The following is a 13,965-nucleotide window of genomic DNA, read 5'->3' on the forward strand; positions in this document are numbered from 1 at the left end:
GATGCAACTCTCGCGTGATTTTCTCCAAGAAATTTCCCTGGCCGCCATATTAAGTGTGGCGGCCAGTGTTAGAAGCCATCTTGGCTGACCAATACCTCGCGATATTCTGTCTGCAGTCCTTCCCTTGTTGATCTTTTTAGTTCTCCTCCTTCCTTTCAGTTTCAGTTTAGATGTAATTTTATCTGTGAGGCTTCCCTTAGCTTCTTCAGTCAGTTTAGTTACCCCTCCTTCCTCTAAATCGCTTTGCACTTATAACTCATAGCCTTGTTCAAGGCTTAGGCGGAATTTTGTAATGAACAAAATGGATAGGATCCTAGTCTTCACAGAGTTACCGTTGTGACAAGTGCTTATCATTCATTCATTCAACAAACATTTAATAAATGTCTCCTGTGCACCAAGCAGTGGGATAAAATGAGGAACAAGTGTCTGCAGTCACGGTACATAACAGTGCTTGGTGGGTCAAACAATAGACAAATATAGAGAAATAAATGCTGAAAAGTGTTAAAGGAAAATTTGTTCATGGCACTAATTAAAGATGGTAAGGCAGACTTTATGTAAGAGAGCCCATGGTGATAGTTACAGGCACCACTACAACCAGATCTTGCAGTGAAGAAGAGGAATTAGACTCAACTCTGACTCCAACAAGATATAGTGGGGATTTATAACCAAAGAGCAGGATGAGGGTCAGTGGACGGAAAACTACTAAGAGAAACATCAAGGATAAGAAGTTTCTTGCTAAACTGACCTAACAGGATTATTGCTGAAAGCAGGACAGGGTGCTAAGATGTTGAGGGTGGTCAGATACCCAGTGCTATGGTTTGACTGTGTCCCCCAAATTCCATACGTTGGAAACTCAATCCTAAAGTTCATATGTTGATGGTATTTGGAGGTGGAGCCTTGAGGGGGTGATTAGGATTAGATAAAATCGTCAGGGTAGGGCCCCTGTGATGGGACTGGTGGCTTTATAAGAAGAGGAAGAGTGATCTGAGCTGGCACACATGCTCTTGCTTTCTCACCGTGAGAGGCTCTCTACCATGCAGTTTAAGAAAGCCCTCACCAAATGCAACCCCTCGACTTTGGGCTCCCCAGACTCCAGAACTGCAAAAAATAACTTTCTTTCCTTTATGAATTACCCAGTGTTTGGTATTCTGTTATAGCAACAAAAAATGGATTAAGATGCCAAGAGTGGAGAGTTCTTGCACAAACTGGATTCAACAAGGACAGAAAGGGAAGCCCAAAGGGTTAGTCCTAGTAGGCAGAGGACTCACAGGAGCCTGACTAGAGTTTTGGCCAAAGAAGAGAATCTTTGTCAGAAGTAACAAAAATTAAGAGGTTAAAAGGTGGCAGTGGGGCGGGGGGCAGGGGTTGGTGGAGGCGGAGAATGTGGCTATAATATAAGCATGCTGCCCAAGGAAGGCAGGCCTGAGGGTGTGATTTTAGATGAGTTCTGAAAGAAGTGAGGAGAAGCCCTGCAAAGTTCCAGGAAGGGCACACAGACAGATGAAACAGCTAAATGCAAAAGCCCTGATGTTAGTGTCTGGAATTGAGTGAGCCAAGGGAGGGATAGTAATTGATAGAGCCATATAATGATAATGCAGGGACCAGAAGAATGCAGGGCCTTGAAGGTAGTGGGAAGGAGTTTGAATTTTATTCTAAGTGAAATGGAAAACCATTCGAGGGTGTTAACCAGGGAGATGTTATGGTGTGATGTTTACAAGTTCAATCTGGCTGCTTTTGGAGAAGGGATTGGAGAGTTGCAAGAGTGGATAAGGCAAGACATGTTAGGGGACCATGCAGATGGAGATGATGGTGCTTGTACCAGAGTGGAGCATTGGGTTGATATTTCTATATTGTGTAGGTAGGGGGACAGGATTTGCTGGAATCTTATCAGCTGGGTAGGGGAAATAAACAATGACCCCCTTGATCTAGGTTTGGGCAACTGAGTGGATGGCTGTATCACTTTCATAAATAAGTAAGCCTGAGAGTAAGAAAAACAGGTTTAGAGGAAAGATCAAGACTTCAGTTTTGGAGACATCAAGTTCGAGATACTCATCAGACATCTTAGAAGTGTTGTGTAATAATAACTCTTACTATTATCTGTTGTTATACTGTGAAATCCTTAAAGGCATTTTATCCATCTTTGTCTCTCCAGCTTTACATATTGCCTGCTTTACACCCCAGGCTCAAGTCCAGAAAGTCCCTGTGATACAACTCTCCAGTGATTTCCCCTGAGGTCCAACCTAGTAGGTGCTTAAAAAGTCTTTGTTGTAAATTAATAAATTAATCCAAAACCACCACACTGCTATTTCCTCCTACCTATCTTCCTGTGCCTATCATAAGCTGTATCACCTGGGGAAAAACATTTTTCAGCTAAATTTAGAACAGGGAAGGTTTTGGTTCCATAATTCCACTTCTAGTAATAGATTCTAAGGAAATAATCAGATTTAGATAAAGATAGGTGTATGATAATATTCCAGGCAATGGTGTTTTCAATAGTGTAAAGTTGGGATCAACCTAATTTGAAAAATAGCCAATAAGAAAATGGCTAACTTTGAGGGGCCAGGCACCATGGCTCATGCCTGTAATCTCAGCACTTTGGGAAGTTGAGGTGGGAGGATCGTTTGAGCCCAGGAATTTGAGACCAGCCTGGGCAACAGAGCGAGACCCTATCTCTAAAAAAAAAAAAAAAAATCAAATTAAAAAAATTTTTGAAAAAGAAAAATGGCTAACTAATGGAATGGGGCATGCATAAGACAGAATATACAGATCTAGAAGGAAAAAGAATCCCAAATGTGAAGGAGCAGAAGCACAGCTGGAGAGCTCACTACTCTAACTTGCTAGGAAACTTTGCGAAAAGCACAATCCAGTAGAGAGTAGAAGCTGTAGAAGTGTCTTCATGCACTTCTCTTTTTTTTTTCCTTCCCCATCTGTAAAATGAGAATAATCCCACCTGTCTTTTTGTCAGAGGTGTGTGAACCACAGCAACTCCATCTTGAACAGGGGCTGGGTAAAATGAGGCTGAGACCTACTGGGCTGCATTCCCAGGATATTAGAGCATTCTTAGTCACAGGATGAGATACGAGGTCAGCACAAGATACAGGTCATAAAGAACCTGCTGACAAAACAGTTTGCAGTAAAGAAGCCAGCCCAAACCCACCAAAATCAATATGGTGATGAGAGTGACCTCTGGTCCTCCTCACTTTTACACTCCCACCAGCACCATGACAATTTACAAATGCCATGGCAACACCAGAATGTTATCCCAGATGGTCTAAAAGGGGGAGGCATGAATAATCCACCCGTTGTTTAGCATATAATCAAGAAATAAGCATAAAAATGGGCAACCAGCAGCCCTCGAAGCTGCTCTGCCTGTGGAGCAGCCATTCTTTTATACCTTCACTTTCATAATAAACTTACTTTCACTTTACCCTATGGACTTGCTCTGAATTCTTTCTTGTGAGAGATCTAAGAGCCCTCTCTTGGGGTCTGGATTGAGACCCTTTCCTGTAACATTTTCAGCCATGGTGGCATGCGCCTGTAATCCCAGCTACTCAGGGGGCTGAGGCAGGAAAATCGCTTGAACCTGGGAGGCAGAGGCTGCATTGAGCCGAGACTGCACCATTGCACTCCAACCTGGGTGACAGAGGAAGACTCTGTCTCCAAAAAAAAAAAAAAAAAGAAAGAAAGAAAGAGAAAAGAGAAAACTATAAAGCATTGTTTGTTTTGTTTGTTGGTTTGTTTTTTTAAAAAAGGAGAATTATTACCAAGAGGTGATACCCAAGGTGAGAAGCCCTTCCTTCACCACGAGCAGTCATTGTTCAAGAGACTGGAGGACGAAATTTCATATTTGAGCCATTCTAGTATTGCAGGAGTTGCAAGAACATAGGGGCTGCTCCAGTTGGGCTCTGTAGAAGGAAACTGGCATGTATTCTGTGCCTACAGGGTGTCAGGTACTGGGTAAGATGTTTCACATTCATTGATACCTAAGTATATGCTGGGATGCAGAGTGAGCCTGTTTCTAGCAATTTCCATCCTAGCCCTGGACTGTAAATACATTGCGGTCACTGAAATGCTCAGTATTAAAGTAATCTGTATAGCATATAAAACATCTATGGGTCCAGTCTTACCCTCTAGTTACTGTGTCACATGGAGTTCTCTCCATTAATGGTTATGAGAAGAGGATAATATTAATAATGTTTTGGTTAATTAACTAATAGGGCAGATAACTAATAGTTAATTCTGTCTTCCAAAGGGACCAGCCAGCTTCACTCTGTCTCAGGTCAGATTAATTTATAAAATCTCAGCTTTCTTATATAAACATGAATTAGTCAAAAGACTAAGTCAAAGCTGGTCATGGTAGCTCATTCCTGTAATCATAGCGCTTTGGTAGGCCAAAGTGGAGGGATCACGTGAGATCAGGAGTTTAAGACCAGCCTGGGCAACATAGTGAGACCTGATCTCTACAAAAAAATTATAAAATTAGGCATTGTGGCGCGCCTGTCATCCTAGCTACTCAGGAGTCTGAGGTGAGAGAATCGCTTGAGCCCAGGAGTTCTGGGCTGCAGTGAGCTATGATCCTGCCATTGTACTCCAGCCTGGGAGAAAGAGCAAGACCCTGTCTCTAAACAGAAAAACTTTTTAAAAGATTAAGTCAAAGTATTATGTAATATACTGTGTCTTTAACTATTTCCTAAACACCTGGGAAATTCTCAATTTCAAAACGTAGGAGATTCAGAGAAAGAATTCCAGACCTGTATTTTATTATCCTTTGTTGGCAAGAGACCCTGACAACCAGATCACATGAGAAAACGCGCCATCTGGTGGTTGTAGTGGAGAGCTACGCCACAAGACAGCCAGATGAGGAAGAAAGGCCTGGATCAAAGACAAGTACCCTCAGGGCCACAACCCAGGACAATTCCTTCTGGAGGACATTTTAAAATGTCTTCAAAGGTCGGGCGGGGTGGCTAACGACTGTAATCCCAGCACTTTGGAAGGCCGAGGCGGGCCGGTCACAAGGTCAGGAGATCGAGACCATCCTGGCTAATGCAGTGAAACCCCGTCTCTACTAAAAATACCAAAAAAAAAAAAAAAAATTAGCCAGGCGTGGTGGCATGTGCCTGTGGTCCCAGCTACTCGGGAGGCTGAGGCAGGAGAATCGCTTGAACCTGGGAGGTGGAGGTTGCAGTGAGCTGAGATTGCACCACTGCACTCCAGCTTGGGCAACAGAGTGCGACTTCTCAAAAAAATAATAATCATAAAATAAAATGTCTTCAAGGGCTGCCTGTGTGGACAGATGAGATGCTATTTCAGCTTAATAAATTAATATTCAATATATTAAAGTAACAAAAACATTACTTAAGCTTTTCAAAGTTCAGCTTATAGGCCAGGTGCGGTGGCTTGCACCTGTAATCCCAGCACTTTGGGAGGCCAAGGCGGGTAGATCACTTGAGGTCAAGAGTTCAAGACCAGCCTGGTCAAGATGTTGAAACCCCATCTCTACTAAAAATACAAAATCTTAGCCAGGAGTGGTGGTGCATGCCTGTAGTTCCAGCTACTCAGGAGGCTGAGATGGGAGCATCGCTTGAACCTGGGAGGCAGAGGTTGCAGTGAGCCAAGATCATGCCACTGCACTCCAGCCTGGATGACAGAGAGAGACTCCGTCTCAATAGAAAAAAAAAAAAAGTTCAGGTTATAAATCTTATTGTAAAAACCTAGCAAATATTAATGACTCCTAAGGGGTTTTGAATACCCCACTTAAAAACTTAAACTCCTTTAAACCTTTTCAAATACGTTTATACATTTAATATATTAAGTTACCTTTTGGGATTACTTCAATTGTCTGGCACAAAATACAAACAAAATAAAAGCAAACAAAATACTATTCTTTTTTCTTTTTCTTTTTCTTTTTTTTTAAATTTGAGACAGAGTTTTGCTCTTGTTGCCCAAGCTGGAGTGCAATGGTGCAATCTCGGCTCACTGCAACCTCCGCCTCCCGGGTTCAAGCGATTTTCCTGACTCAGCCTCCCAAGCAGCTGGGATTACAGGCACATGCCGCCACACTCGACTAATTTTTTGTATTTTTAGTAGAATCGGGGTTTCACCATGTTAGCCAGGCTGGTCTCAAACTCCTGACCTCAGGTGATCCGCCTGCCTCGGTCTCCTAAACTGCTGGGATTGCAGGCATGAGCAACCATGCCTGGCCAAAATACTATTCTTAAAAGTTCTGATACTGTGTACTTATATGTTTCCAATACATAATATAAATTTCCAATACTGTATGTAAAATTGGTTGCAACTTAAAATTGCAAGTTTAAATTGATTACTCAAGTACATATTCTAAATTGCAATAACAATTACCTTCCCAAGCACTATCTGAGTTGCTTTATCAGTTTGCTGAGATTTCCTAATCCTAAAGTGAATCCTGGCCAGGATGCAGGTGAATTTAGCATCTGCAACCTAGACTGGAAAACTCTTTGATATCCTTTTCTTTCTAATATGTTCATTCTCTGTTTCTGCTCTCACACAGAGATCCCTCTTCTTACCTAACAGACTGCAAATCAGACACATTCTGATACATCTTTCCCTTCATACTTGACACAACCTTTATACCTGGGATCAGCAAACTTTCTGTAAAGGGCCAGATAGTAAGCATTTTGGGTTTTGTAGGCCATTTGTTTGCACCTATTCAACTCTACCACTGTGGCATGAAAGTAGCCATAGACATTTCATAAATCAATGAGTGGGGCTGTGTATAAAAGTTCCATTTATGGACACTAAAATTTGAATTTTATATAATTTTCACGTCACACAATATTGGTGATTTTTTTTCCAACTGTTTAAAAATGTAAAAACCATTCTTAGCTTGTGAACTACACAAACACAAGCGGTAGGCTGGTTTGGCTGGTGGGAGAGCTATAATTTTGCCAACCATTGCTCTAACCCAGTGTTTCATACCCAGTTAGCAGAGAAGTACCGACGTTAATTCTTCTTTTGTGTTCTTTCAAAATTTACAAATTTCTCTAGAAATGTCCTGAATTCAGAAGTTATTTGGTGGGGAAGACTTCGTTCAGTATCCATAACCAAGGAACACTCTGGAGTAGTTTCTTGCAACCCCACTCGTCACTTTTTTTTTTTTTTTTTTTTTTTTTTTGAGACAGGGTTTCACTCTTCCACCCAGGCTGGAATGCAGTGGCGTGATCAGGGTTACACTGCAGCCTTGACTTCCTGGGCTCAAGCAATCTTCCCACCTGAGCCCTCAAAGTAGCTGGGACTACAGGCGTGCAGCACCACACCCGGCTAATTTTTTAAATGAGTCTCACTAATGTTGTGTAGGCTGGTCTCAAACTCCTGATCTCAAGCAGCCCTCCCACCCTGGCCTCGCAACATGCTGGGATTACAGGAGAAAGCCACTGTACCAGCCTCCACTTTCTTGTCAAACCCCCTGGTCTGTGTATTACTTTAGTTGTGACGTATTGTCAATGAAATACTTTTTTTGTATAGACATGTGAAATACTGTTTTTCTGTTGATTTTTATTTTCCTTTACTAATCCAAAAGCCTTCACCTTTATTTTTGGTCTAAGATGTCCCTAAATAGAGCACAATTGATTTTTAAAATTTTCTCAATCAAGCTGGTCTGACTTTTTTATCTTCAAATTCTCATTGAACAAAATTTTGACTTTTTTATCTTCAAATTCTCATTGAACAAAATTGTAACTTTGAAATAATCAAACTAACAAAAAAGTAGCAAGTATATTACAAATAATTTTTTTCCGGACCCATCTGAAAGTGAATTGTTGACTTGATAACCCATCACTTCTAATCCTTTAGTGTTGATTTCCTACAAACAAGCATTCTCTATAACCACAGTTCAGCCATTAACATTTGGAAATTAACAGATATTACTATCGTCTCATCCTCCAAGCCCTTTCAAGTTTTACCAGCTGTCCCAATAAGGTCCTTTGTATCTTTATATAGCAAAATGAACAAGTTCAGGATAGCATTTAGTTGTTGTATTAGTCTCCTGCAGTTCTTCAGTCATTCTTTGACTTTGATACTTTAGAATATTATAGGCCAGTCCTTTTGTAAAGTGTCCTTCAATGTGGATTTGTCATAGAAGGGATGCTGTGTTCTTCTCAAGCAACTTATCTAGATTTGTCTAGATCTTGTGAAGATCTAGATTTGTCCCATTACTGAAGTTCGTTTCTTTCCATTGATTAAGGTGGTCTGCCAGCCAGACTTCACTACTGTGAAGCTACTCTTTTCCCCATTATTGTATTTAAGAAATACTTTATGGAAGGCTACTTTGAAAGTATACATAGGCCAGGCACAGAGGCTCACCCCTATAATCCCAGCACTTTGGGAGGCTGAGGCAGGTGGATCACCTGAGGTCAGGAGCTCAAGACCAGCCTGGCCAACATGGTGAAAGCCCATCTCTACTAAAAATACAAAAATTAGCCAGGTGTGGTGGCAGAAACCCGTAATCCCAGCTACTCGGGAGGCTGAGGCACAGGAATCGCTTGAACCCGGGAGGCAGAGTTTGCAGTGAGCCAAGATCATGCCATTGCATTCCAGCCTGGGCGACAGAGTGAAGCTCCATCTCAAAAATAAATAAATAAATAAATTAGAAAAAAAGTATATACATATACAATTCCTCATTAAACTTCTGTTTACTTACTCATTCATTTCTATTAGCAGAGTCATAGTTTTCTATTTTGTTCAATGGATTACAAATCATTACTATGCTGATGCTCAGGTTGTCTCAGATTTACCCCATGTAAATCCCTTACAGCTGGCTTATGTATCCTTTTTTAAGGCCTTTCTTGCTTTCTGGTTTATCTTGTACTTTTTTTTGCTCTGCCATGGAATCAGTCATTTCTCCAACGAGTCCTGGCTTCTTTCGGTGGAGAATGTAGTGCCTAGACCTCGAGGTCAGGTATGTGCACTGGGGGAAGAGGGGAACCGCTGCTCCAAGGCTTGCTTAGTAGAGAGAGCTAGGGAGTGTTTGTACACACACACACACGTACATTGACATCTGTATTTCTTTATCTAGGTTGATATTTATGACTTCACACCATCATCTCCTATTCAAACCCAACAGCAGAGTTCATTCTAGTGTTTTCCCTTTCCAATGTGTAACACCTTCCTCCAAAATGAGACAGCTGGCTTCCGCTACCCTTAATATTTTCACGTACAGTGATCAAATCCCTTATCCCTAACTAATCTGCCATTGCCATTCATCCCCTGCATAGATGCATTCCCCACGCCACTTGGGATCTGACTCCTTGTACCAAGCTACATCCCCAGTTCCCACAAGGATACCACCCACACTCACAGGCTGCAAATCCACATGAATCCCTAGCTTGCTCTGTCTTACCTAATGGCCAAATTAGGGAAGGAATTTGGATCTTGTTGGAATTTTACGTAAACACCACAAAGGAAGAGATCATCTGATTTAAACTGACGTATCCCCAGTATCTAAAACAGACTTTGGCATATATGAGGTAATAGTTAGGTCCTTTTTGCCCTTCTACCTTCTGCTATATGAGGATGCATAAGAGGTACCATCTTGGAAGCAGGCAGCAGCCCTCTTCAGACACCAAATCTGCCAACAACTTGACCTTGGACTTTCCAGCCTCCAACTGTGAGAATATCCATTGCTGTTCTTTATAAATTACTCAGTCTCAGGATTTTGCTGGAGCAGCAGAAACTGACCAAGATAAATACTTTCTTACATCAGAAGACACTGGCCAGTAATCCCAGCACTTTGGGAGGCAGAGGCAGGAGGATCACTTGAGCCCAGGAGTTTGAGATCAGCCTAGATTTCATGGCGAAACCCCATCTCTACCAAAAATACAAACGATTAGCTGACACTGTGGTCCCAGCTACTTGGGAGGTTGAGGTGGGAGGATCACTTGAGCCCGGAAGGCAGAAGTTGCAGTGAGCTGAGATCAAGCCACTGCACTCCAACCTGGGTGACAGTGAGACCTTGTCTCAAAAAAATAAAGAGAAAAAAAAAAAAAAAAAGACACTGAGACCACTTCAGAAATGGATACAGGTGTGGGAGGAGGCTGAAGCTTACATAACTTTGGGGGCATTCTTCAGAAATTAGGTCTTAGAAGGACTATGCAAATGAGGAACCCTGAGGCTTAAGCAGCAAGTCCGCTTCCTGAAGGAAGTTAGGAGTGAAAGTACCCAGGCCCGGTGCTTGGCACAGAGCAGGCATACAAAACTTCAGGTATTACTTTGAAGAATCCTGTATCCAGCCTCTATATATTAGGCCCTCAACAAATCTCTATTAAATGCTACTGACCTATAACTTGTCACACCCTAGAAAACAGGTTCTAATGAAGTTTTGCTGTTCAACAAAGAATGACACATACGGACTGCCAATAAGGTCTTATCATTTTAATCGATTTTAATGATTATTGCTCATCTGCAAGGATTAATATTGCATTCATTAAAAATCATTCAATACAAAATGAACTTGTTCTTCCCAAGTTGCTCTCCACATGCTCCCTCTGATGCCAGACTTTTTTTTTTTTTTTTTTTTTTTACAGTGTCCTTTGTTACATGGCTTGACAGAGACAGAGCCCTTACCTATTATTCCTATGGACACGGTAATAGATATGGGATCAAGGGGCAGGTCAGAGGGCAGGTGAATGTGGGTCCCTTCCCTCCAGCAGGGCTAACGTGATGGATACACTGTTGGCCAGGTTACCTCCCCTAACAGATGTGGTGTTCTGATTGGTTGGTTAAGTGCCCGAGGAAAATAGGCCTTAACTGTTAACATCTACAGAGAAGAAAGCATGGTCACACTGGCAAGGAGTAAGAAGGGATTGGGTAAAAGAAAATGGGAGAGAAAAGGGAAAAAAGTTTTGGCAAGACAATTGTCCCCTGCTAAGAAGCTGCAGGGTGAAAGCTTTCCTTTCTTCTATTTTTGTTTTTAATGTCTGTCTCTCTGATCAGTGGAAAAGTGAAAATTTCTAGTATCTAGCACTAACGTATGACCCAACTTTGAGGGATCACAAGCTAGAACAAGTTGAGGATTTAAAACCCTGGATAATTATATACTTAAAGCTCATGAGCATAAAGCTCACTTGACCATGCAGAAATGCTGGGAAGCAGGGTGCATGGCATGGGAATACATCTCCCTGATCTTTGAGAGAGCCTCTCTGGATATTCTTTCAGAGCATGAGCCAGGATGTACTGACTACTTTCTTCACACATCAGTTGCCCTTTATGATCTCAGTTCATAAACTCTTTGTGGTATGTAGCAATCAAAAGTCATATTACTTCTGTAAAACTAACATTATGTAGGGTGTATAGTCCCAGACAAATTATATGAAGCTAGATTTTTCTTGCCCTGGCCCAATTTATCATTCCTCCTCCTGCCCACACCTACCTCCCTTTAAATATTTTAGGTTGCAGAAGCACAGCTGACCAGAAATTTGCTCTTAAAGATAAATCCTAAAGATAGAACTCAGTGCTTTATACTGAGTAATGGCTCAAGAAATTCGCCTTCAGCACAAGCTGTATGGTACACAGCTGATAGAATTTGCTGCTATGGCTCCAGTTCACTGATGCTATGAACTACGGGCTAGAAACAGAGGGACTTAACAGGGCTTGAGACTAGCATTTCTCTAGACTCAGCACCCTTAGCTCCAAAGGTTCAAAAGAGAAATTGGTAACAACTAACCACTCAAGCAATTCCTCAGCATTAACACTAAAAATTCTCCTTAATTTTTCTTTTCTTTTTTTTTGGACAACAGAAATAAATCCTAGAGGACAAAATTAAACTCAGTAGAGTGTAGTCTAGTTAAAAACTAGAAAAATGAGCAAGTCTGGTGGGAGTGGAGGAAGGGCTATACTATAAATCCAAGTGGGCCTCCTGATCTTAACAAGCAATGCTCATTATACACATCTCTGAACTGGACATACCACCTTTACACAGGAAACAGGGCTTGGAACTTCTAAGGGAAATTAACATGCACCACCTACATCTAACCTACCTGCCGGGTAGGTACCATCCCTGCTTCTCTGAAGAAGTGAAAGAGCACTGATTTCAGCAGCTAAGAAATGGGCTCTTTTAAGGCGATTTAGACATTGCAGATTGTTCCACAGAGAAGGTACCTTAGCATTTCCTGTTAATAAGGTACCTAATTAAGACTAAAGTCCCCAGAAATGGTAAAGAAAGAATCACCTTTCTGGGCTGGGAGAGTAAAATCCTTCTTTAGTGACTAGAGTGAGGAACCCTGAACTTCTATTTCATCTAAAGAGCCATGAAGCAAGTTCCTGTGTGATCTGCAGAACTTGGATAATGAGATGAAAAAACAAGAATGAAATTATAGGAAAAAAATCAAGAGGAAAGGAGTAAGAAGAAAATAAAAGTTATCTTAAAAAATATTTCTTTAGAGTGTGTGGTTCAGGTGGACTGGTCCTTGGTAGTATGGTCCATTAGTATCTGTAAAGAGAGAGAGTGATTGGTTAACACTTATGTCTTCCATATGAGAGTTCCAAAAAACAATCGGAAACAGAGCACCTTCTCCAGGGCCCCTCCCCAGCCTGGGTGGGATCCCTGCAGTCATTCCCCAGGGCACCAGTCTCCCTTATTCTTCCACAGGGTCTCTGACAATGCCATTTCTGGTGTTACCGCCTGTTCCCAGGAATGAGTCAGTGTTTTTTCAACCCTGACTAAACATTACAATAATCTGGGGAGGTTTTACAAAATAATGTTTTGTAAATTTGGTCCCATCGCAGACCAAATATATCAGAATCTCTTGGGGTGAGGCCCAGGCTCCAAAATTTCAAAAAAACCCTAACTCCCTGACATCTCCCACAATTTCTCTATCTACCTTGTTAACTGGAACAGTTTGTTTGTTTGTTTGTTTTTAAGACAGAGTCTCACTCCATCACCCAGGCTGGAGTGCAGTGGCATGATCCCAGCTCACTGCAACCTCCGCCTCCCAGGTTCAAGTGATTCTCGTGCCTCAGCCACCTGAGTAACTGGGATTACAGGTGCCCGCCACCACACCAGGCTAAGAGATAGGGTTTCGCCATGTTGGCCAGGCTGGTCTTGAACTCCTGACCTCAAGTGATCCATTCGCCTAGGCCTCTCAAAGTGCTGGGATTACAGGCGTGAGCCACCGTGCCTGGCCTGGAACAGATTTCTTGTATTCTTCAAAATCAGGTACAACATTTGATCTTTATGTCAGAAACAGGCTAGCCTGCTTGGTTTAATACTGGGAAAAAGAGCTTTTCACTTGCTTCTCCCCAGGTTACCTGTAATAATTAGGTTTGAATGGCCCATTTTTGTTGAGTCCCAGATATTTTGCTTGGTCATCTGTCAGCTCTGTAAGGTGGGCATCAAATGATGGCAGATGCAAGCTGGCAACGTATTCATCTAGGAAGAGCAAAGTGGCAGGAGAGCAGACTCCTTTTCAAAATGTCTCTCAAGTTATAACTTCCCATTTTCATTTGAAGCTTTTTTAAGAAAGCAGACAAGGGATGGAATAACTCTGAAAGAATCCACAACTTGAAATATTTGCTTAATTAAAAAAAAAACCTCAAAGCTGCCTTTCTGGGCAGGGTGCTTCTCTCAGCACATGTCCAGTGCGTTCAGAAAAGCCACTTACCAGGGTAACAAAAGGGAGTGGGCTTTTACCTCTCTATCCTTCTCTGGCAAAGCAGGGGGCTTCCCTGCAGTGGCCCACATGTCACATGCTACTCCTACCTTCCTGCAGCAACCTCCTTAACTAGATTATAGTCAAATTAGCAATCAAAGTGGACACCAGTAAGCTAGAAAGACCCTGTGTCAATAACACTCATTTAGGATAAGATCCATGGATCTTAGGATCATGAATTTCTAAGGTAGTCGGCACAGAATTTTTACTTTTCCATAGATAAGCTTCCCTTTTATAATTATACACTGAAAAAAAAGTCTGAAGTAAGCTATTGGAGGAGAGGAGA

At 41.8% G+C, this 13,965-nt stretch overlaps 1 protein-coding gene across 4 annotated transcripts in view; it reads right to left on the minus strand.

Annotated features, from left to right (window-relative positions):
• Positions 1-10,389: 10,389 nt before the first annotated feature.
• The window catches only part of AHCYL1 (adenosylhomocysteinase like 1), a 38,988-nt gene continuing 35,412 nt past the window's right edge, over positions 10,390-13,965 (minus strand). For all 4 annotated transcript variants that reach the window (XM_034933173.4, XM_034933192.4, XM_057302707.2 and 1 more), the window contains exons 16-17: positions 13,279-13,399; positions 10,390-12,460 (exon numbers count right to left, since the gene is read on the minus strand). In XM_034933173.4, the coding sequence (XP_034789064.1) occupies positions 12,454-12,460; positions 13,279-13,399 (128 nt within the window). In that variant the 3' untranslated portion in view covers positions 10,390-12,453. The remainder of the gene's footprint in view (positions 12,461-13,278; positions 13,400-13,965) is intronic.

This window comes from Pan paniscus, chromosome 1, assembly GCF_029289425.2.
Source record: "Pan paniscus chromosome 1, NHGRI_mPanPan1-v2.0_pri, whole genome shotgun sequence".
Taxonomy (NCBI): Eukaryota; Metazoa; Chordata; class Mammalia; order Primates; family Hominidae; genus Pan; species Pan paniscus.